The sequence below is a fragment of the Leopardus geoffroyi genome, chromosome B4 (assembly GCF_018350155.1).
Source record: "Leopardus geoffroyi isolate Oge1 chromosome B4, O.geoffroyi_Oge1_pat1.0, whole genome shotgun sequence".
In the NCBI taxonomy this organism is placed as follows: domain Eukaryota; kingdom Metazoa; phylum Chordata; class Mammalia; order Carnivora; family Felidae; genus Leopardus; species Leopardus geoffroyi.
The window spans coordinates 56063101-56086882 of NC_059341.1; the positions used below are offsets into that span (position 1 = coordinate 56063101).

The 23782-nt window shown below is 37.5% G+C and overlaps 1 protein-coding gene across 1 annotated transcript; it reads left to right on the forward strand.

Moving 5' to 3' along the window:
* The first annotated feature begins 2093 nt into the window (after positions 1-2093).
* CMAS (cytidine monophosphate N-acetylneuraminic acid synthetase) lies at positions 2094-23732 on the forward strand. The gene is made up of 8 exons (XM_045463269.1): positions 2094-2467; positions 10265-10407; positions 10554-10709; positions 15947-16080; positions 17791-17885; positions 18253-18424; positions 19220-19373; positions 23143-23732. The coding sequence occupies exons 1-8, from the start codon at positions 2208-2210 to the stop codon at positions 23331-23333; spliced, it is 1305 nt and encodes a 434-aa protein (XP_045319225.1). The 5' UTR covers positions 2094-2207; the 3' UTR covers positions 23334-23732.
* Positions 23733-23782: the final 50 nt, after the last annotated feature.

Here is a 23782-nt window from a genome sequence, read left to right on the forward strand (position 1 = left end):
TGCTCTCGCTGTCTTGCTCTCTCTCTCAAGATTGAAATCAGCCACTTCTCAAGTCTAAACAAAATTGTACTGTAACAATACAAAGAACACGAAATGCTTTATTATCATAAGACTGCAACTATAAACAAAAGAATGTGTGGGCAGAGACTGGGAAAGTAATATGAAATGCAGTTCACTGACATTTACTGAACACATACTCTGACTCACACAGTATTCTAGATGCCATTACAAAGAAGGAACAGTCTTCCTGGAGTAGTCCACGCTCTCACAGCATTTATGCGAATTGCTGCAATCCCTTTGATAAGTAACATCAGTGGCACCTGTCATGTCTCCACTTTGGAGGACACCAATGTGTCACAGGAGTCAAACTACTGCGGTGCTGGAGGCCCAGTAGGGTTTATGGAACCCTAGAGAATTACTGTGGAGAATGTCAGCTGTATCGGTAGTGGGAACTAAGGTTGTTATTGAGGTGGAAAGGAAAAAGAGTTGTGGTGTGTAAGAAGCAGTAGATGTCCTCCTCACATGGTTACCAAAAAAAAAAAAAAAAAAAAAAAAAAAAAATCAGTTGGTGTCTCTGAAGCACAATAACTGCAAGGGTTCTATTCAAAGAGCCAGTGCGTGGGGACAAATTGACCATTTGGCCTAGACTTCTGGGATGGTTCTTGGAGCCTATATCCTCTCTCCAGGCATGCACTGATATATTCATAGCCATCCTTCCCCACATTTGCCAGTGTAGCACCTTCTCCCAGAACCAGCCCCTGGAAGGGTTAGTCCATCAGCCACCTCACAGCCAAAGAGAAGTGAAGTTTCCAGTGCCCCTCCTAAGACCTAAAACACTAGAGGCTTGTTGTCTCCCTTTCAGAAAGAGTCAAGACCTGAGAAGCACAAAGGCCTTTTTACCCCCCTTGATAAGAAACAGCAATACCACTTCCCATTCCTTCTGGATACGTTAGTCTCTATGAGACAAGGAGATTCTTTGTATTTCTAGATTCAGGCTTGCAAAGTGGTGAAAAACAAAATGTGTGTTAGGTCAGAAACACTTTTCCAAAAATCTATAAAAAAGAGATTGTGTGTGCATGTGTACACATGGTTTTGAACTTCTTGGTGGATCAAGAGGCTTAAATGATACCACCGGGGCTCTTTCTCTCTTCTCCCTGCATGTTTTGGCCCTGCTTTCTTCTGTGTGAACATCTGTCTCTCAGCCCATTTCAGAACAGCAACCCCCCACTCTCCCTCCCTCATCCTGCCCTGAGGAGTCAGAGTTATAGTGTTCTTAGTACCCAAAAACTCAGCAAGAGAAAAATCCTTTCCTCTCCAGAGTCTCTGGGAAGGATTCCAATGGGCTCTGCTTGGTCACATGCCCCTCCCTAGACCACAGCTAAGTCAGGCAGATGAGATACTATATTGACCAGCTCAGGTCACACACCCACGGCTGCAATGCAGAGGATGTGAGTGAAAGCCCCACCAGATAATGCAAGTAACAATGTGTAAAAGGAAAAGATGTTTAGCAGACAAAACAAAAAATAACAACAACCAAAAACACCAAGAATAGGTTGTTACTACATTGCACGGGAATAGTCAAGGTTGATTTCCAAGCTTTTGATACTAGATGTTTAGTGATGATGATAGAAAATGCAGAGGTAGGAGTAGTTTGAGCCCATATGGAGAGTTGAGGTTTTACACGTTGAATTTAAGGTGCCTGTGGGACATTCGGATGAGGTGATCTCTTGGAAATAAAGAGTCAGGAACATAGAAAGATATATGTTTAAAACGTAATTTTAAAATACAAGATTGATTTGTGTCAGGGTGCATCTTAATGCGCAGTGGGAAACCCATTACAATTCTTAAGTGGGGAAGTTATTTAGCAATAAATCTATAATCTATGTTGCCTATTTTAGACATCTCCGTATAGTATCAACCCCCTCCCTCTAGAAGCTGAACTTCTTTGCAGTTATCTCTCAACTCTCACCGCCTGGCGTGTGTTTGGGGTCGCCCTGCCAGAGCCTCCTTGGCCTGTGGATCCAGGCGAGGTGGCCCCGGACCACAATTCCCGGCATGCCTCGCGAGGGGCGGCCCCTGCCGGAGGCGGGGCCAGGAACAGCCACCCCCGCGAGTTGTCGGGCGGGGAGATCGGGCGGCGCCGAGCTGAGGTAGCGAGAGAAGAGCTCCCGGATGTGGAGAAGCTGGGGAGAAGGCGTGGGAGGAAGATGGACTCGGTGGAGAAGGGGGCCGCCACCTCCGTCTCCAACCCGCGGGGGCGGCCCTCCCGGGGCCGGCCGCCGAAGCTGCAGCGCAACTCCCGCGGAGGCCAGGGCCGAGGTGTGGAGAAACCCCCGCACCTGGCGGCCCTAATTCTGGCCCGGGGCGGCAGCAAGGGCATCCCCCTGAAGAACATTAAGCACCTGGCGGGGGTCCCGCTTATTGGCTGGGTCCTGCGTGCGGCCCTGGACTCGGGGGTCTTCCAGAGGTGCGCATGTGCGAGAGTGGGCGGCGCGGCCTGGGCGGGGGTCGGGACGGGGAGCCGGGCCGCTGGCAGAGCTGGGGCTCCCAGGGCAATTGTTATTAGAAGGGGTGTGCAAGATCCGGGCTGTCTGGGCCCCGGTTGAGAGCCCAGGGAGGAAGTGCTCCAGCTTCTTCCTTGTTCCGTAGCTGCTAATAGTCTTGACCTGGGACAGTTCCTGTCCCTGCCCTTGAGAATGCCTTGCGTAAAAGGGGAGATTTCCCCTTTTCAACCGTGTCCGCCTCCCTGGTTGACTCACAGGGTAAAGGAGGCCACCCCTATGAAACGTCTGCGGGAATATGTGAACTCTTGTAGACAGAGGCCATTGGGGTTCCCCTGGTGCTCAGCCTCTGATAACCACTTGGTGCCGATCGATTAGGGAGGCATCGGGTTCATGAATGGAGTGAGGTGTCAAGGCTTTCGAGTTTCAAGCTCAGCTTGGAGATCTCTTTCTGACCTTTGAAAAATACTCCAAGCTATGTGCCTGTGAGTCAGCACAATCTAAAAAGCTACCTACATTTGTACATAGGTAAGAGATAGTGAGAAAACGTACAGCAGGCTGTTTTATGATATGCTTCTAAATGGTTTTTATCATATCTTTGGAACCTCTCTGCCCTAAAGACAGTTTTAATTGTTCATCATTCAGAGCCATTACCATATGCCATTTTGGTCAGGAGTTACAAGCTGATGTCATTCATAAAAGAAGATAGAATTCAGTGTCAGGAATGAGTTTACACATAGTAACTTCACGCTAATTGTGCTTCAGTTTGTTACCGTGGAAAGTAAATTATTTTAACTTCTTGATGCCTGGGTTTTTGGTCTTTAAAGAGATGATTGTTTTTGGAGCAAATTAATTGCCCACATTAATATGTGGGTGAATGATTTTCATTAAACTAGTCTTGTTTAAAAAAAGATACTCCCAAAGTAAGAATTTACGAATTTTCTTAATGTTTTAATCCAAACGAAGCCCTGGGTGGAGCAAGGTAAATAGGGGCAGGCACCCAGATGATAACACTAATGTAGTAGTGTAGTAGGAAGTGTGCAAAGCAGAGATAGGGAAGGACTTGGGGATTTGGTTCAATTCAGGAAACATTGACTGAGCCCTAATTTCTGCCATAGACACCTAAGGAAACACCAAGATGAAGTGACATGGTTCTTGTCATTGGGGAGCTCACAGGCTTTGGACATTTTTTCATCCCTACAAAGAGTGCACACTGGGGGAAAAAAAGAGGACCGAGAGAGGGTGCATCCAGACAACAGTGATATGCCATTTCTGTGAAATGAAGTAGAGATCAAAACTTACATTCACAGTAGATTAAGAACAAAACTCATTTACAACTCTTAGGTAGCATGTCAGGAAACTCCTTTCAACCTGGCTTAACAAAAGGTAAGGCTTGTTTCAGGTACAATGAGATTCAAAGGCAAAGAACGATTTATTCATTCAGCAAATATTTATTGACTACCTACAGTGACAGGCACTGTTCTGTGTCCTTAACCAGAGGTTGTAACACTAGCAGCAGTGGGTTCAGTCCCTAGTCTCAAGGAGCTTGCATTATAATGAGAAACAGGCGGTATACAAACAATATATACTATGTTGGGTGTCGATAAATAGTTTCAAGACAAATCAAGCAAGGTAAGGGAATGGTGCCAGTGCCCTCCATCACCAGAATCTTCTATTTCTTGGTTCTTCTGGATAGGCTCTCCCTTTATGGTGTCAGGTGGCTATGCTGAGTACCGCAAAACAACTTGGCGCGGAAGAACTTGTTCGAACTCTAGTATGGTTTCTAGCAGCTTAAGGCCATGTTCCTAGGATGATCCCAACCCCCTTAAGATGGCTGAGAAAACTCAGTGCTGCCAGGAGAATTTACTGTTTGTTCCAACCTGGTGACAGGCAGGGAGCCTCTGAACCCCCTCTCAGAACAATTACTTTAGAAAGTTTTCAGTTACAGCCCTCTTCACCATGCCTCAGAATGTAAATCTATCATCCAAAACTGTTTCCTCAAGGACCTGAGAGCTATCTCTTTGAAATGCAAACATCCCAGTAGGTAACTCTCACTCCCTCCCAGTCCCTGTGGGAAAATTAAGGGCCTAAATTTGATGGGCACCTTGCTTCAATTTGCACCTTGCTGCCCATCCTAAAGTTAGAAGTGTGCTTCTGATCTGGATAAGCACCAGTTGACAAATCCAGATGGTCTAGTCACATGGACTGACCTCCTTTAGCCCCGTCACGATATCTTTGCCTTAACGCACCCGCCTTTAAGAAGTCTCCAGCCTTGGGGCGCCTGGGTGGCGCAGTCGGTTGAGCGTCCGACTTCAGCCAGGTCACGATCTCGCGGTCCGTGAGTTCGAGCCCCGCGTCGGGCTCTGGGCTGATGGCTCAGAGCCTGGAGCCTGTTTCCGATTCTGTGTCTCCCTCTCTCTCTGCCCCTCCCCCATTCATGCTCTGTCTCTCTCTGTCCCAAAAATAAACGTTGAAAAAAAAAAAAAAAAAAAAAAAAGAAGTCTCCAGCCTTTGTTTGGGAGGAATTTGAGTTAGTTTATGCCATCGTTAACAAATTAAACCTGACCTTATCTGCATTAGTGTCCAGCTTTGTTTATCCCCTTATTTTACTGTTCCTATCCTTCCAGGTTTCAGTCCAGCCGAAAAGAGCTGCCCTCTTTGCAGCTTTAAAGTCTCTTTGGGTCATCCTTGAGCCAGTCACTTTGGCTAAAACAGCGCTTGTATTGGTACAGTTTAGTGGCCCCTTCCACTCTTGGAGCCGGTGATGGAGCGCCCCCTAAAGCACCATGTGACAGTTTCATCAAGAGAGAAATTGGAATATGATCACCAAAGGGCAATAGATGGTGGGAGTCAAAACCCAACAGATAGCCATTATAGCAGACATAGGGGATTTTGCTACGAAATTATTGGAAATATATGTATATATTAAGCAGCGATTTTCCTGTTTCCATTTATTAAAATGCATTTGTACAAAACTCCATGAAAGAATAAATGATTCCTGAGAACTTTTTCTGTACCAGTTTTATGTAATACATCTAGACTAGAGTATAATCATCTTGACAATAGGAATGGTATTTTATACTTCCAGCCACCTATGGTATCTGCTACTGTACTAGTAATAGAATTTGAAGACATAAAACCAGTATTTTCCTTAACCAGCAAAATGAGCATAATCTGACTCCTGCTTTCTCAAACTTACAATACTATATAATAATGTGATTTTACTGTTTAGTTCACATAGCTGTCTGCTATGTGGCATCATTTCTAGGGATCTGGAAAGTTTAAAAAGGTAATAAAATGGAATAGCACTACTTCCTTACTGAAGCTTTTGCCGATCCCCTCAATGGAAAGTAACTGTGCCTTTGTTTTCTGCACATAGCAGCATTGTTCATACCTTCTTTAGTGCGTGCACTATTGCAGCAAAGTACAGTCATAGACCCTAGATTTGAATTCCTAGCTTCACCACATGTTAACTGGAACTTTGGGTAAATCACTTAACATCTGTGCCTCAGTTTCCTCATTTGCAAAATGGACTTAATTATCTGCCTCATAGGCTTGCTGAGGGAATTAAATGAGGTAGTGGTATACACAGCCCTTAGAATAGTGTCTCTATATAGTGTGTGATCCATCCTTGATGTTTTCCCCTTGTATGGAGGGTTTTTACAATCTTCATCTCTTCCATGAGCCACAGTTACCTTACTTGTAAAATGAGAAAGTTGTAATTATCTTCAGAATTCTTCCTAATACTAGCATGCTTTGACCTTGAAGAATTAATGGAATTGTGGCTTTATTCTATTTCAGGGGTCCACCCAACTTTTCCTGTAAAGGGCCACATGGTAAATAATTTAGGCTTTGCAGGTTGAATGGTCTCTGTTGCTCAGTTCTGCTATTGTGTGTTGTGGAAATAGCCATAAATTACATAAGTGAATGAACATAGCTGTATTCCATTAAAAGTTTATTAACAGAAGTAGGCAGGCTGTGAGCCAGATTTGGCCTGGGCTGACCCTTTCTTTAACAGGTTGAAGAGTTTCTTGTGAGCAGGCACTCATTTGTCTTGGTATGCTTAATGTATTAGAACCTCAATTAAAATGTGTTAATTTGGATTTAATTGATTTATTCTAAAGCTACAGTCCCAAGTTTGGAGCAACCTTGCTGCCCCTGACCTCTACTTTCTTTGACAAATATTTACCCTAGGAAGGAATTGAAGAAAATTATAGCTGCCTGATTGTGTTTTTCAGGGCTGGAAGACGCTTTGGAGATTATTTTGTTCAAAACCATGATGTAGTAATTGAGGTAGATTTTTCTGGCCTGCGCAGAGTCATAGTTAACGATACTTTCCAAGTTACTAAGTTTGCATACAAATTTGGATAATTAGCAGTTGAGGAAAATGCTGCGATAATATTTCAGTAGTGAAAAGTTATTGTTTGAGATGAGTTTATAAGAGCCTGATTTTCAACAGTGGTCCAGTGCTGTGTTAGTAAACCTCAGAATAAATAGATTTTGTAAATGTTGCCTAACATACTTGGGAAAAAAGCAAACATGAAGTTTCATTTCTAGGGTGTGGATTTATGATTAATGACAGGCCTGTGCTGTAGTGTCCATGAAATGGCAGTTTGTGATTTGAAATAATGGCTTCAGGGTTGATATTCCTGTTCATCCTGTTAGATGTTGTATGACTTCATTTGAGGCTAAAGCCATTAGCATTAGGCTTTGAAATTTACTCTGTACTGGTTTTAAATTTTATTAGGCCTCTTTATTCACTTGCTCATTCTTTCTTTTTTGCTCTCCCTCTTCTGATTCCCTTAAACCAAAAGAAAATTATCTGCTTACATAGTCCCTTTAATAAATGATGATCATTGTATTTTAAGTCTACATATGGGATGCTATTTTCATACATACAGATTAGACATTTGGACCTTTGAAGTTGTAAAGGCAGAACTTCAGTTTCCCTTTCCAACAGAGCCAGTGTGAGGATTAAATGAGACTATGTAGGGGCGCCTGGGTGGCTCAGTCGGTTAAGTGTCCACACTCCACACTGACAGCGTTGAGCCTGCTTGGATTCTCTCTCTCCCTCTTTCTCTCTGCCCCTCCCCCACTAACGCTCTCTCTCAAAATAAATAAACGTGAAAAAAAAATGAGACCATGTAGATGTTCCTTTATTACCATTCCTATTTTATTATACCAAATAGCTAACATTTATGAAACATTTATTGTGTGTTGTGGTTTGTATTAGTTGTCATAACAACCATATGAGGTAATTACTATTATTATCACCTGTTTTTTTTTTTTTTTTTTTTATATCACCTGCATTTTAGTGAAAATCAAGGCTAAGGGAGATTATGGGTTTTACCTAAGGTCATACAGCTAACATGGTGGAGTCAGGATTTGAACCCATTCCTTCAGATCCCATGCTGTTGACCATTTCTTGTTTAATTTATTAACAAATATAGATTGAGCATGTTATGTAGCAGGCACTATAAAAACACTTTGTAAGAATAAAGCATTGTAGAGAGGTTGGTCATTGCTTTCTTCTCTTTCCCTGATGGTTTAAAGGGAATTCGAGTACTGTGTTGGCTGCTGTCTCTACCAATAGGTTGAGAACTGCAAGTTTCTTAAGAAAATGGACTGTTATCTCCTGTGTCCAAAATAGGACCTGAAACATAGTAGACACTCAGTAAGCATTTAATGAATGAAGAAATGAATATATGATAAAAGGAAGAAAAGAAAAACAAGCAAACCTCTTCCAAAACCTCTACCATTTTTAATTTATCTTTTAAGCATTTCAAAAATATCATTGGAGTCTGTGGTGTTGAATTTTCATTACAGAAAATCAGAATAATAAAGTAAACAACTTTAGTGATCTATTTCAATTAGTGACATAAATTAGATTTGTTTTGCTTTTCTTGTTCACTTCTTACTGTATTTACCATCTTATTTTACCTTCACCTTCTCTAATTTGAAACTAGGTTTTCATTGGTACTTTGTTATATACTTTTGACTGTGACATTTCTCCAGGAAAAATCTGCCTTCAAATATTTCAGATTTGAATATGCATTTGGGAGATGCACAGAGTGACATCAGTAAATGTGAGACACCTGACCCCTAGCCAGTGGCTCATCTTGTTTACTAGGCTAAAGGGAATAACTGATATTAATAAGTGAAATCTGGAGATGTTAGAAATTTTTCTTTAGTTTCTCACTTTCTTTTCACTCTTGACAATTGAGGACAGACATATGAAACATGCAGTTCTTCTTACCCCCAGTAGATGTTGAGTGAAGGTGATAAAAGAAAAATAAATGCATATGCCAAAGACTGTAAGTCGTTAAACTATATTTGTTTTGTTTTAATGTTTATTTAATTTTGTGTGAGAGAATGAGCAGGGGAGGGGCAGAGAGAGGGTGGGGAGCAGCAGATCTGAAGCAAGCTCTGTGCTGACAACAGAGAGCCCGAACTCATGAACCATGAGATTGTGACCTGAGCCTAAGTCACACAACTGACTGAGCCACCCAGGCGCCCCCATTAAACTATCTTTGTATAAGATCACTATTAAAAACATTGTGGCGGGGCGCCTGGGTGGCGCAGTCGGTTAAGCGTCCGACTTCAGCCAGGTCACGATCTCGCGGTCCGTGAGTTCGAGCCCCGCGTCGGGCTCTGGGCTGATGGCTCAGAGCCTGGAGCCTGTTTCCAATTCGGTGTCTCCCTCTCTCTGCCCCTTCCCCGTTCATGCTCTGTCTCTCTCTGTCCCAAAAATAAATAAACGTTGAAAAAAAAATAAAAATAAAAACATTGTGGCTAGATTAATATTCACATCTTTTGTTTCTAGCAAAGGAAATTTGTAAAGGTCCAGGATACTTAACTTCAATAGAGACTAGCACATTTCCCCAAAGTAGCATTTTACCCCTAGTCATCATCTTACAAAGTTTAAATGGGGAACTGTGTAAGAAGTGGTTAAAGGAGCAGTTAAGTTAAACTTCCCAGAGTCCATCGAGTCATGTTCCCATGTCTGTAATTGTTGTCAATGGGTATAACTCAGTTGATTGTGTATTCCTATTTTTACAGTATACCCATTGTTAGTTGGCAAAACAAGAGAGTTGGATTGCCTGATTATTTTGAGCCTAGACTTGGGCCTTTAGTTGCTTCTAAGCTTGAAATTTTTTCAGCTTCAATGTTTGGCAAAGCCAAATCCATTTTTTTCTTAGTAAGTATATTAAAATCCTTCACCAAATAATTTGGATTTGAATGAGGAATAAGAAGAAGGATCTTCTTTATTTCCTTTAGATTTGAACTTTACCACTACTGTTTTATTTAATATACCAGTAGCCTTAAAAATACCAAATATCACTTTTTTCCAATTTTATAAAACTAAATCTAGGGCTACATAAATAACATTTATTTAAATGATATGCATAATACAAATATAAATATTTCTATATGTAAACAAATATTTCCATTAGTGACATAAATTAAATTTTGCTTTTACTGTTCACTTTTTACTGTCTTTACCATCTTCTCATCCTACTTTCACCTTCTCTATGTTAAAACTAGATACTGTGTTTTTATTCAGACATTTAAAGTTTATATACAAAATACTTTATAATTCTTTAAATTTTATAATACTTCAGCTCTGCAATTATTTTTTGATGGCATAAAAACTATTCTCATATTACGTAAGCTGTATTTTGGGGTTGCAGAGCTCCTTTTTATCTTTAGTGGTTTCTTTTAATGATTTGGCTTTTTATATTTATTTTTTAATATCCATACAGTGTGTGGGTTTCAACAGACCATGATGAAATTGAGAATGTGGCCAAACAATTTGGTGCCCAAGTTCATCGAAGAAGTTCTGAAGTTTCAAAAGACAGTTCTACCTCACTAGATGCCATCATAGAATTTCTTAATTATCATAATGGTATGAATTTGATAGTTTATTCAAGATGTTATGTAATTTCTAACTTGCTAATTGTTTCATAAGACTTGTTTTCACATTTGAATTTAAGATCTTTTATTTCTCGCAAAGAACTTTGATGTTCTTTTCATTTGTTTTGTCTTTTTAAGAGGTTGACATTGTGGGAAATATTCAAGCAACTTCTCCGTGTTTACATCCCACTGACCTTCAAAAAGTTGCAGAAATGATTCGAGAAGAAGGATACGATTCTGTTTTCTCTGTTGTGCGACGCCATCAGTTTCGATGGAGTGAAATTCAGAAAGGAGGTAATCTGTCATATCAGTCTTTATTTTAGCTTTTATGGAGAATCCGCTTTTTCATAGGTAAATAATCCTTAGGCAGGAGGGGAGCAGTAAAAGAGACCACGTGATTCTTAACTGTAATAGGCAATGACATTTATAATCACTTCTAAGTCTTGTGATTATTGAAACAAGACAGACCAAATTCTTTGCTTTAACTTTTTATAAATGGACGTTTTAACACTATTTGCCTTTTGAGGCAGGCAGGCATGTCGTTTTTTTCTAGATGTGAAATAATTCTTTGTCCTAGACTTGCTTGGTAAATTCCTAAATTATATTAGAATCATGGGAATAGAAATCAACCAAAAAGTTCTGGAGGACCTTAAGAATGAATTGTAGAATTATTTCTCAAAATATGTAACTCCTGTATTTACTCCATAGTATTTAGCTGGAGCCAGATTTCTAGCTAGATAAACTAGTAAAATATGCAATAAAGAATAGGATGAACAACAAATAGGGAAGTGTTGGAACATGCATAAGGAAAGGCAGTGTGATTTCTGTTAGGTGCCCTGACATTTGTTGAATATAGGAAAGCTGGCCTAATTGTCTCTAACATGTGTAACTTAAAGGAGATAGTAAGGAAGATGCAGTGAAACTGGAGACAGTGCAAAAACAGAGCAATCAAGAGGATAAAGAAGGGCTGAAAATAAGACTCTTCTATCTCAACATATGAATGTTATCCAAACCGATAAAATGTACCAGTAAATATACTTACTGATTGACTTCATTCAGTATATGTTTACTGAGTATCTTCTCTGTGCCAGGTACTATGTTAAGTTATATGTATAAAACTTTGAACTTATTTACCAAATCTCATAAATTCTTACTTCTTTTTTTTTTTTAAATGTTTTTCTTTATTTAGTTTGAGGTTGGGGAGGGGTAGAGAGAGAATCCCAAGCAGGTTCCACACCATCAGCACAAAGCCCAATGCAGGACTCGATCTCACAAAATGTGAGATCATGACCTGAACCAAAATCAAGAGTCGGATGCTTAACTGACTGAGCCACCCAGGTGGCCCAGAAGTTCTTATTTCTGAGGAAATAATTTCTAGGAAGAATCTATTAAAGCTTTAAAGCAAGTTTTTGAAGCAAATCAAGGAAGCCCAGTGTTAAACTGAATATTGAGATTCATATGCTATATGATTAAAGAAGTTCAAGAAATATGTACATTAAATAGATGACAAAGCCATATAAAATATATCCATAAGTATTTTTAAGAAAATTAGAAATGTTTGAATAAATATCTTTTAACACTGAGATGTGAATGTTAGGGATAAGAGCTTTGTCTTTGTCATATATTTTCCTAGAACCACTGTAAAACAGAATGCTATTAAGTACAAGGATTCTAACCTAGAATGGTATTTCTTATGATTCTGTTCTTATGTTCCTTGTTTATTAAATCACTACTACTAAACATGCTCCTGGATTAATCAATATTTGAAAAATCCTTCTATTTCATATTGTATAACTTTTTGTAATCTTTTTTTATTATCATGCTAGAACCTTACCATCTAATATAGTAGCCTCTCGTACTGTCAGCACTTGAGTGTGGTTAGTCCAAATTGAGATATGCATTAAGCGTAAAATACATACTAGATTTCTAGGATTAGTATGAAAGAAGCATATGCAACGTCTCATTAATAATTCTTATATTAATTACATGTTAAAAACATTTTAGATACATAGGGCTAAATTAAATGTACTATTACAATTAATTTCACTTGCTTCTTTTTACTCTTTTTAAACTGTAGCCATTAGAAAATTTAAAATTATATATGCGGCTCACACTATATTTCTATTCAACATCACTCTTCTAGAGATTACACTTTGTACCCTCAGTTTGTTATAGCCTGCCTGAATTTGTATTTTCACAAATAATTAAAAACCTTACAAAAGTAAATTTCTATTTAGCCCCTGCTGTTTTGTACTATTATTGTTACATATAATTCTCTACATATTATAACTGCACAATACATTGTGGTTGTATTTATTTTAAGCAATTAATGGTATTTTAAAAATTATTTTAAAATTATCATTTACCTCCACCTGCATATTTATCTTTCTCTGTTATTCTTCATTTCTTTCTACTTATCTGTGCTTCTATCTTACAGTGTGTACCTGTTAGTAACAACTTCTTTCAGCTTTTGTTTGTCGAAAGATGTCTATAATTCATCCTTATGTTAAAAGGGTACTTTCATTGAATATAAAATTTTGATTTACCTTTTTCCCTTCAGCATTTTAAGATTGCACTTATAAGATGTTATCCTTTTGAAGATGCATCTTTAACGTGTCATTTCATTATTTCCTACCATCCATTGTTTCTTTTAAGATATCAGCTGTTTTTCTGATCATTGTTTCTCTAAATATAATGTCTTTTTTCCCTTTTTTCCCTTTCCCCTGCTTTTAAGATTTTCTCTGTATCTTAATTTTTCATAGTTGACTCCCAATTTGTATTGCTGTGGTGTGTGTGTGTGTGTGTGTGTGTGTGTGTGTGTGTTTATCCTGTTTAGAATTCTTTAACCTTCTCATGTTTATAGGTTGATATCTGTCATCAGTTTGCAAAAATTCTGCGCCGTTATCTCTCCAAATATATCTTCTGCCACATTTTCTCTCTCCTTTCTTTCTGGGACCCAGATTTAAGTGTATTTTAAACAATTTTAAGCCTGTCTCTCACAGTCTGTTCTGTATCGTTTGTTGATTTTCTCTCTGTGCTTCATGTTAAGTAATTTATGTTGACATATTTGAGTTCATTGATCATTTCTTCTGACTTATGTAGTACACTGTAAATCCTGTCCAGTGAATTATTTCAGATATATGTTTATAGAATGTACATTGGAGTTATTTTTTAGAGATTACATTCTCAGTTGAAATTCTCCATCTTTTTTTGTTTTTCAATCTTTTCCTCTAATACCGTTAACATATTTATGATATTTATTTGAAAATCCTCAATTGCAGGTTCTAACATCTGAGTCATTTATAGTTCTGTTTCTACAACTGTTTTTCTCTAATTATGGCTAATGTATTTGTGCCTCTTCATCATGACTCAAATTTTGTCATATGCCTGACATAGAGACTAGAGTACAGTTGACCCTTGAGCAACACAAGTTTGAATTGCACAGGTCCACTTATACACAGATATTTTCCAATAAATACAGTACAGTACTGTAAATGTATTTTCTCTTCCTTATGAGTTTCTTAATAGCATTTTCTTTTCTCTAGCTTATTTTAACAGTACAATACATAAACAGAATATGGGTTAATTGACTCTTTATGTTATTGGTACAGCTTCTGGTAAACAGTAAGCTCTTAGAGCTAAGTTTTGGGAGAATCAAAAGTTGTATGTGGATTTTCAATCATGTGGGGGGTTGGTGCCCCAGCCCCGGCATTGTTCAAAGGTCAACTGAATATATTATTTTCCTCCAAAAGGACACACCCTTTCTTCTATCAGGCAGATGGAATATGGAGTTAGTCAATTTGATCCAGTTAGGAGTTGTGCTGGATTCAACCTTTAATTTCCCTTTACCTCTTAGTGCAGGTATCTTGCCAGGAGATAGATCTTGTATGTATTGCTAGTAATAACCCCATGCTAACAGGACCTTAGGATCTAAGCACCACAAAACCTCTAAGCCCAGCCTTGCAACCCATCCCTAGCTTCTTGTGCCGCAGTACACTCAGCAGAAGTCCTGTAGGGGAGTAATTGGGTAGGAAGAACTACCTCTGTGTTTGGGATCCTACAGAAGACAATCTATGATTCTAGTCCAAAGGGCCATGACAAACCTCTGGGTTCTCCTTACCCCAGTAGAGCTCCTCTGCTTATGCCAAGCTTGATCTTTCTCACTTCTTCAGAGTCTGCAAACATCCCTAGGGAGAAAACAGCCACTGATCCTTGTTCACTTAAGAAAGACTTGCCCCTCTCATTGCTTTTCTTCAGACTGCCACTTGAATTCTCTAGTCTGTTTATTGCCTGTCTCCACCACCAGACTGCACACTCCAAGAGAGGAGAGGGAGCCATATTCATTGCTATTTATACGCTGCCTATAAAACTATACTATATGTAGCTAGCTATCCAATGTATATTTGCTGAATACTTTTCATAGATTATATCAAACACTGATGGGGTAGAATTGAACAGAGGATGGTTTAGTTAAGGAAGTAAGTGGAAGTTGTTTCTAAAAGCCGTTACACAGATAATGACAGCCAAAAGTAAAGAAAGATTCTGAGGAATCACCAGCATTAAACTCACAATCATGATGCATATCATTATATATCCATAAACACAGTTTTGGGAAAAATACAGTGAAAAAGCAAGAGGATCCCTATTTCCCAGTACTGAGGGCTCCATCTGTTACATCATGTTATAATCACTGCTGTTGATATTGCTGAGCCTTCATTACCAAGGATAAGAATACGTAAATAGTATTTATTATTATGTTTAGTATATTTTTTTAACTCTGGTAAGAGTAATATACAAACATTTTTATCAACATAAAAGTATTAATAATTTAATGAGGAAATCTTCAGTTTTCTATAATAATTCTATGAAAGTAATTTCTCAACCACATTATATAAACACATACATTGTATTTCTATAGAAGCAAATAATGAGAAATAGATTAAAGCACTCAAATATTAAATAAGGATATTTTATGGCAAGTTCAGCCCTTTTGAAGCTACCTTAAGGTTGCCTTGATGTCCTCCCAAAATATTATATTAGTTTTTTTTTTTCTTAAATCTTTATTTATTTTTGAGAGAGAGGGAGAGAGAAAATCCCAAATAGACTCTGTTCTGTGAGTGCAGAGCCTGATGCAGGGCTTGAACTCAGGAACTGTGAGATCATGACCTGAGCCAAAACCATGAGTCAGATGCTTAACTGAGCCACCTGGGTGCCCCCCAGAAAATTTTATTTGTATAAATGCCTTAAAACCTCAATTATTCCGAGTTCATTTATAAAATACTTTATTTTTCTATGATTAGATAATAAGTAGTATAAAGTAATTATAATTATTACATATTGTTTAATAATTATCAAATATAATTAGCAAAGATAAATCATCAGCATTATTAGAGATTTTGTTCCTTAAAAAAATCTATTTAGCTATTTATCAAGATAGAAAAATATTTTAAATTTTCAGGTTTTTTTTTAATTGCTAAATGAATATTCAGTATTCAAAGGAATGTAGACTTACTATAGCTTTTTGCTTTTAGTTCGTGAAGTGACTGAGCCTCTGAATTTGAATCCAGCTAAACGACCTCGTCGACAAGACTGGGATGGAGAATTATATGAAAATGGCTCATTTTATTTTGCTAAAAGACATTTGATAGAGATGGGTTATTTACAGGTTTGTGCCTTCATTTTGCAAAGATCTTTTAAATCATTTTGTATGTATACCTCCTCAGTTCTAAGGAAGAATTACGGCACAGTTCATAAAGAAAAGTATCAATCCCCAGAGGAAAGGAAATAACCGATAAGATTTATCTGAGGCATTTATCCTGTAGGTTTACACTAAAGTAATCTTTGGAGTCCATTCAGTAGATATGCAAGGAATTCTGCTACAACTGAGAAATGAATCAAATATTAAATGTTGTATATGTGTCCCGACTTTCATTTTATTCCATTCAAACTCTGTTTTTAATCCATGGTTTGGTTACTGTCACATTGGTTGTACAGTTGAATAAAAATCTATTGCTTTAAAAAAGAGACAAAACAAAAAATATATTAGATATGGAAGTGCACCAATCTGGGTGTCAGGAAAGCCAGATTATAGTTCTCTCTTTAACTGTGTGGCTTTGAGTGTACATTTTAATCTGTTCTGAGTCTCATTGCTCTCATTTTAAAATAAAGGGTTGGGAACGTCTCTCATATCTTTAGAGCCTACATGGTTACATCATATACCATTTGTTCCTTTTAGTTAATAGCAGTTATTTATTCAGCACTTACTGTGTGCCAAGGACTCTACCAAACACTTTATATAGGTTATCTCATGTAATCTCCATGGCACTGGAATAGAGTAGACATTCCTGCCCAGTTTTACAGAGGAGGGAATGGCTGCTTGGAAAAAGAAGTACTTGGCTCAGGGCATAAATAGGTAGTAAGTGGTACTATTGGGATTTGGATTCAGGTCCTTATGTTACTCAAAATCAGCATTTAAAAAACTCTCTACTCTCTGTAGTAAAAATTCTAATGTGACTCATGCTCTGAGGTAAAAGTATTTTTAACAGTCTCCTGGCAGTATCTAAGCAAACTGTAGACTGTTTAGTTAAGTTTGAGTACTCAGGAAAATTAGGTTTGACACAGGTAGATATCACCCTTTCCAAACTCTTTGCTAAGGGGACTGTGTTTTGACCCTTTCCTAAAAGGTAGAGAACAATGAAGTATCTCATCATCATAAGATTTATGAAGAGACTGAGAATTCTAAAAAATGAAATTTCCCGGTAATTGATTTTGACATTCAAATTATCACAGTCATAGGAAAGGCCTCCCTCCTTGCCCCCAGATCCCAGAATTAGGAAACTGTCCCTCCCTTTGCCCACGTGTGATCCAGACAGTTATTGTCTACCCTCCCTGTAGTTCAGGGATCTAAGACAATTCTGTACAATAGATACTACAGTTCTTTTTCCTCTGTTGTCTTGCCACTCAGTTGCAAATTGGAACATAAGTTCTGAGCACATTTATGCTGCTTTTGGATGATGACAGGAGAGACTGTCAGAAAAACGTGATACAGTTAGGGGGTTTCTAGAAAATTCCTCATGGTCAGAATATTGGAAGATGGGTATTTCTGCTTTATTCAGTCTTAAAATAGAAATCTACTTAAAGAAAAATGGGAAGCTTGCACTGTGTACATAGAATTTGAACAATATTATAGTGTATAGTTTGAATATATAGGAAACAAAAAGCTTTTCCCTGAAAACAGTTATTTATTGTAAGTCACTGATTTCACTGGGTTTATTTTTGTCAGTATCATAGAAATGAACTCATTAATTAGAAGAAACTTTCTGATATGGTGAATGAATGTTAAGAACAGTACTTATGGTATTTATACTATCTTTAGGGTGGAAAAATGGCATACTACGAAATGCGAGCTGAGCACAGTGTGGACATAGATGTGGATATTGACTGGCCTATTGCAGAACAGAGAGTATTAAGGTAAAAACAAGACTTGCATAGCCTTTGCACTGGACCCTGACATATTTTTAGTAGATACGTTGAGTTGTGCTTCTAGACACTAATTTCTGATACTCCAGACATTTTAGGATCTTTGCAATTAGTTTGTTCATGTGAGGAAGACCTACACGTAAAGTATACTTATAGTTGGCTTATTCAGTAACTTGAGAAACACATGGTCTGGTTAGACCACTGTACTCAAAGTTCTTGCACTAGAAGCTGAAGTGTACATGTGAAGGGTAATGTTTGAATGAATGGGAATGGTTACTACGTTTACTGGTATTAGCCAGTTGAGAGGGAGTAATTAGTATTGTACTTGTACTCAGAGGTCTATTTTGGTTTCTTTTAGATATGGCTATTTTGGCAAAGAGAAGCTTAAGGAGATAAAACTTTTGGTTTGCAATATTGATGGATGTCTCACCAATGGCCACATTTATGTATCAGGAGACCAAAAAGAAATAATATCTTATGATGTAAAAGATGCTATTGGGATAAGTTTATTAAAGAAAAGTGGTATTGAGGTATGTGCTCCCTGAATATAGTGATGTTTTTTAAGATGATGATTCAGGGTCAAAGAAGTGTGAGGGAAATAAGAGATTTAAATTTTTAGTATTATCTATTAAAATATCTGAAATTTAGCCTTCACATGACTAGAAAATTACCATACTTTTAGATGAATACAATTAGAAATTTGTCAATCAACAAATAATATTTCTTATTTATTCAGTAAGTATAAACATATTATTTTTAAATAGGAGCTATCTAGTAATTCCCATAGGATCTTTCACTAAAAAAAATTTCAGAAAAAGTAAGTTATCAGCATTAAAAAAAAAAAAGCAAATATCTTGTGGATTTTTAAGATGTAACCTATTCTTATGATTGATAAATTTGAATTCAAAATAATTTAATATTTAGTATATTTGTAAAAATGAAAGCTAAAATAGTTTCTAGTAAGATTTACTAGAAATCTTTCATATGTGTTCCTAAGCAGCACAAGAGACAAGTTATAGACTTTCCTCTGGGTAAATCAAATTATAGGAGAATCCTAAATTAGTATCAGACAATGTATGTTATATTTTTTTAACCAACAGATAGGATCCTTTCCACTGTAAACAGTGTCTTTATTAGACTATTAGAAATACAATGTTGTAAAGATTCATCATTTTAAAATATCTGTTGATTTTACTTAATTGGTCTTTCAGGAGACTACTCATTTGTGACTTGTATTATTTACCTGGTGTTATTTTATTATGAAATAGTTGATTTCTTTATTTTCTCATTTTGCCCTCCTTTCTCTCTTTCTTTTTTCTTTTAAGGTGAGGTTAATCTCAGAAAGGGCCTGTTCAAAGCAGACACTCTCTTCCTTAAAACTGGATTGCAAAATGGAAGTCAATGTACCAGACAAGCTAGCAGTTCTGGATGAATGGAGAAAAGAAATGGGACTGTGCTGGAAAGAAGTGGCGTATCTTGGTTGGTGTCTTATTCAGCCATGATAAAGTGGGCTAGGGGTTTGTTTTTTGGGTTTTGTTTTTTTTGTTTTTTGTTTTTGTTTTTTTTAGAAATAGAGAAATAATGGGGTGCCTGGGTGGCTCAGTTGGTTAAATGTCCAACTTTGACTCAGGTCATGATCTTGCGGTTCACGAGTTTGAGCCCCGTGTCTGGCTCTGTGCTGACAGCTCAGAGCCTGGAGCCTGCTTCGAATTCTGTGTCTTCCTCTCTCTTTGCCCCTCCTTGCTCATGCTCTGTCTCTCTCTTTCTCTCAAAAGTAAAGAAACTTAAAAAAACTTTAAAGAAATAAAGAACTAAGAAAGAAAATTCCCAAGATTGGCATAGTTGTAGAGAAATAGGAACTCTCTTACACTACCAAGGAAAGTATTAAATTGGGACAATCTTGGGGCGCCTGGGTGGCTCAGTCGGTTAAGCGTCCGACCTCGGCTCAGGTCATGATCTCACGGTCCGTGAGTTCGAGCCCCGCGTCGGGCTCTGTGCTGACAGCTCAGAGCCTGAAGCCTGCTTCCGATTCTGTGTCTCCCTCTCTCTCTGACCCTCCCCCATTCATGCTCTGTCTCTCTCTGTCTCAAAAAATAAATAAACATTAAAAAAAATTTTTTTAATTGGGACAATCTTTCTAGAGGTTTGTTTGATAGCATATATCAAGTGTATCCTAGTAGAATGATTACTAGCACATGCTTTGGAGTCAGACCACACTGCTGACTAGTTAGTTTTGGTAAAGTAAGCCTTAACTTCCTCACCTGCAAACTGGAAATGCCAAGAGTACCTATGTCATAGATCTATTATTGTAAGAACCAATGAGATAATCTGGGTAAAGTACTTATCAGATTCCTAACATATAGGAATATGAGATACCTATCCTATCCTAACATATAGAATACCATGGATAAGTTTTGCTCTTTTAAAATATATCTACTGTTAACCCTTAAATTCCAAATCTAGGAAGGAAATTGGACAAATGTGCCAATAGTGGAGGAAAAAAAAACCCACTTAAATACCCTGCAAAAATAGAATATGGACAAAATGGAATAGTGCATAATGCAAATGGATATGATGAGATGTCACAAGATTTTCACTTCGGCATTTATTAAATATACCGTGTGCAGGCTTGATTGGTTGCTGGGACTTACTGCTTACAGAGCATGCAGTCAAATGTCTAATTTTAGATATTACTGATGACAAGTTATTAAAATACATATAACATAAGCCATGTAAGAAATAAATATTTACAAGGGTAATATGGGCCTCTAAAGAAGAAACACAGAAATGCTGTGGGAGCATGTTATCTGAGGACTTCAGGAATGGCCTTTGAAGCACATGTGACAATTCAGTGGAGAAGAATACTACAGAATCCTTGATAGAAAATGATCCAGTTTTTGTAAGAAGAAAACAATTTTAGTGGAACGTATAACAGATTCTAGATATACTTTTTATCTGCATGACCTTAAGTGAACTTCTCTAAGTCTTGGTTTTCCTATTTATAATATATAATATATAATATAAACACAAATCAAACTTTATAAGGCCATTGGGAAGAAAATTGAAGATAATATAGAATGCCTATTATAGTACCTGCAGATAGTAATAACAGTGTGTATCATTTATGTGAGTAAATTGTGGAATTATATATGTGATAATATAGTGATTATCCATAAATACTGGTAAGTAGGATGATACTTATTTGTTTTATGCCTTTATTTTAAAAAAATGTTACTACCAAGAAAATGCATTACTTATGTAACATTAAAAAAAAAAAACTATAAAAAACAGAGGTTAGAAAACAAGAAAACAGAGAATGGACTCCAAATTTTAATTTTAAAATCACTATTTTAAATATTAGTGATTTGGGGCGCCTGGGTGGCACAGTCGGTTAAGCGTCCGACTTCAGCCAGGTCACAATCTCGCGGTCCGTGAGTTCGAGCCCCGCGTCAGGCTCTGGGCTGATGGCTCGGAGCCTGGAGCCTGTTTCCGATTCTGTGTCTCCCTCTCTCTCTGCCCCTCCCCCGTTCATGCTCTGTCTCTCTCTGTCCCAAAAATAAATAAACGTTGAAAAAATAAAATAAAAAAATAAATATTAGTGATTTAAAATCACTATTTTAAATCACTATTTTAAAAGCACTATTTTGTATGGGTCACATAAATGTATAGAAACATATTCCTTAAAAATATCAACACTTATGTAAGTAAATTTTAATAAATACATCTTTGTTTGAAGGGTTACACTATGCAAAGAAATGCTAACTTTAATTTTCATCATCTTTCAGTGAAAATAATTCAGATTTCAACATATTTAATAACTTTTAAAATTTCAGTAGATAAATGTGGAACAGATTTAAAACAAGTAAACTCTTTTTTAACCAGCATTTTATTAGTGTAGTTGGATGTAGTAATAACTCAGAATGGTGAATCTAATGTACTGGGAGCCTGTGAAATTCATCCTGTCAATACAAAAGAAAGGGAGAGAGAAGAGCAGGCAGGTTGAGAAAGGATGTAGTTTTGTCAGTGTGATGGTAATTCTTCAACAAATGAGTGATGTACAGGGGTGTCTGGGTGGCTCAGTCGGTTAAGTGTCCGACTTAGGCTCAGGTCATGATCTGACAGTCCATGGGTTCAAGCCCTGCATCGGGCTCTGTGCTGACAGCTAGGAGCCTGGAGCCTGCCTCAGATTCTATGTCTCCCTCTCTTTCTGCTCCTCCCCCACTCATGCTCATCTCTCTGTCTCAAAAATAAATAAACATTTTTTTTTTCATTTAAAAAATGAGTGATGTACAAATCAGAGGGAACTATTATAGATTAAAAGTATGTAAAAATACATATCAACAAAATGCAGTATGTGGACTTTGTTTGGCTTCCGATTGAAACAAATCAACTATAAGAAAATTTGAGACAACTGGGGATATTTGAACACATACCAAGTTACTAGATGATACTAAGGAATTGTTGATATTGTTAGTTTGATGATACTGTGTCACTTTTTAAAAATATATACTTATCTGTTAGAGAAATATATACTTATATATTAGAGATAGATGCTGAAGAGTTTTGGGATAAAACATGATGTCTATGAATTCCTTAGCCCTCTCTCTCTAAAAACGAAGGAGTGGAGAAAAGAGAAAAATATCGATAAATAGTCCAAAACATTGAAAAGTATTCCACATGAACTTGGGGTTCTTGCATGTGTTTAGAATTTTTTTTTTTTTAACGTTTATTTTTGAGACAGAGAGAGACAGAGCATGAACGGGGGAGGGGCAGAGAGAGAGAGGGAGACACAGAATCGGAAACAGGCTCCAGGCTCCGAGCCATCAGCCCAGAGCCCGACGCGGGGCCCGAACTCACGGACCGCGAGATCGTGACCTGGCTGAAGTCGGACGCTTAACCGACTGCGCCACCCAGGCGCCCCTAGAATTTTTTTAAATAAAAAATTTAATTCATAATTTGTATATAGAATTTCTAGTAATTCTAATGTGCATGGCAATCAGAAATTATAGGCCATTCTTTTTTTAACAGGTAAGAGTTTATTTTGAAGTGCTTAGGAAAAACCTTAGACCTCAATTACGCTTGTAAATACTTGAACATATTTGTTCCACCACACCCATGGTATTCTTACATGAGTGCTTGAGGTCTTATTTAAGTTACCAGAAGTACTTACTGGTTGCTTTTTTGCATTAACAGAAAGAGTATTCTTTGTCTCCTTGAATATTCAACCGGTGTTTCTTTTACTCAATAGGAAATGAAGTGTCTGATGAGGAGTGCCTGAAGAAAGTGGGCCTAAGTGGCGTGCCCGCTGATGCCTGTTCCACCGCCCAGAAGGCTGTTGGATATATTTGCAAATGTAATGGTGGCCGCGGTGCCCTCCGAGAGTTTGCAGAGCACATTTTCCTACTAATGGAAAAGGTTATTAACTCATGCCAAAAATAGAAATTACTGTAATGTTAGGAAAGAAAGTATACAGCCTTCTTCAGCCACTTTTATTTTTGATTAAGTACAATTCCATGTTGTAATGTTACAGAGAGTGTGATTTGAACTGTGATGTATCTTAATATATTTTAAAGCAAATTGTCACTCCAAAACATTCTGAAATAATTGTGCTCTACTTTTCTCCTTATGCAAGATAATTATTTAGAGATTAATACAATCTTTCTCAGATTTTTAGTAAATGCAAGTAAGAATATCATCAAAATTGACTTTGTATTGTACCCTGTAAAACTGTGTGTTTGTGTGCTTTTAATGATGCTGAGATTTTATTTATTTGGGGACAGTGTGTCTGGTAAGACATGCCCTTCTATTAATTAATAAAATTACATTTCACAAACTTGATGAAAACTGTCTTGTTGCTATAGAGGAGACTTGCCAAACATTCCATGATT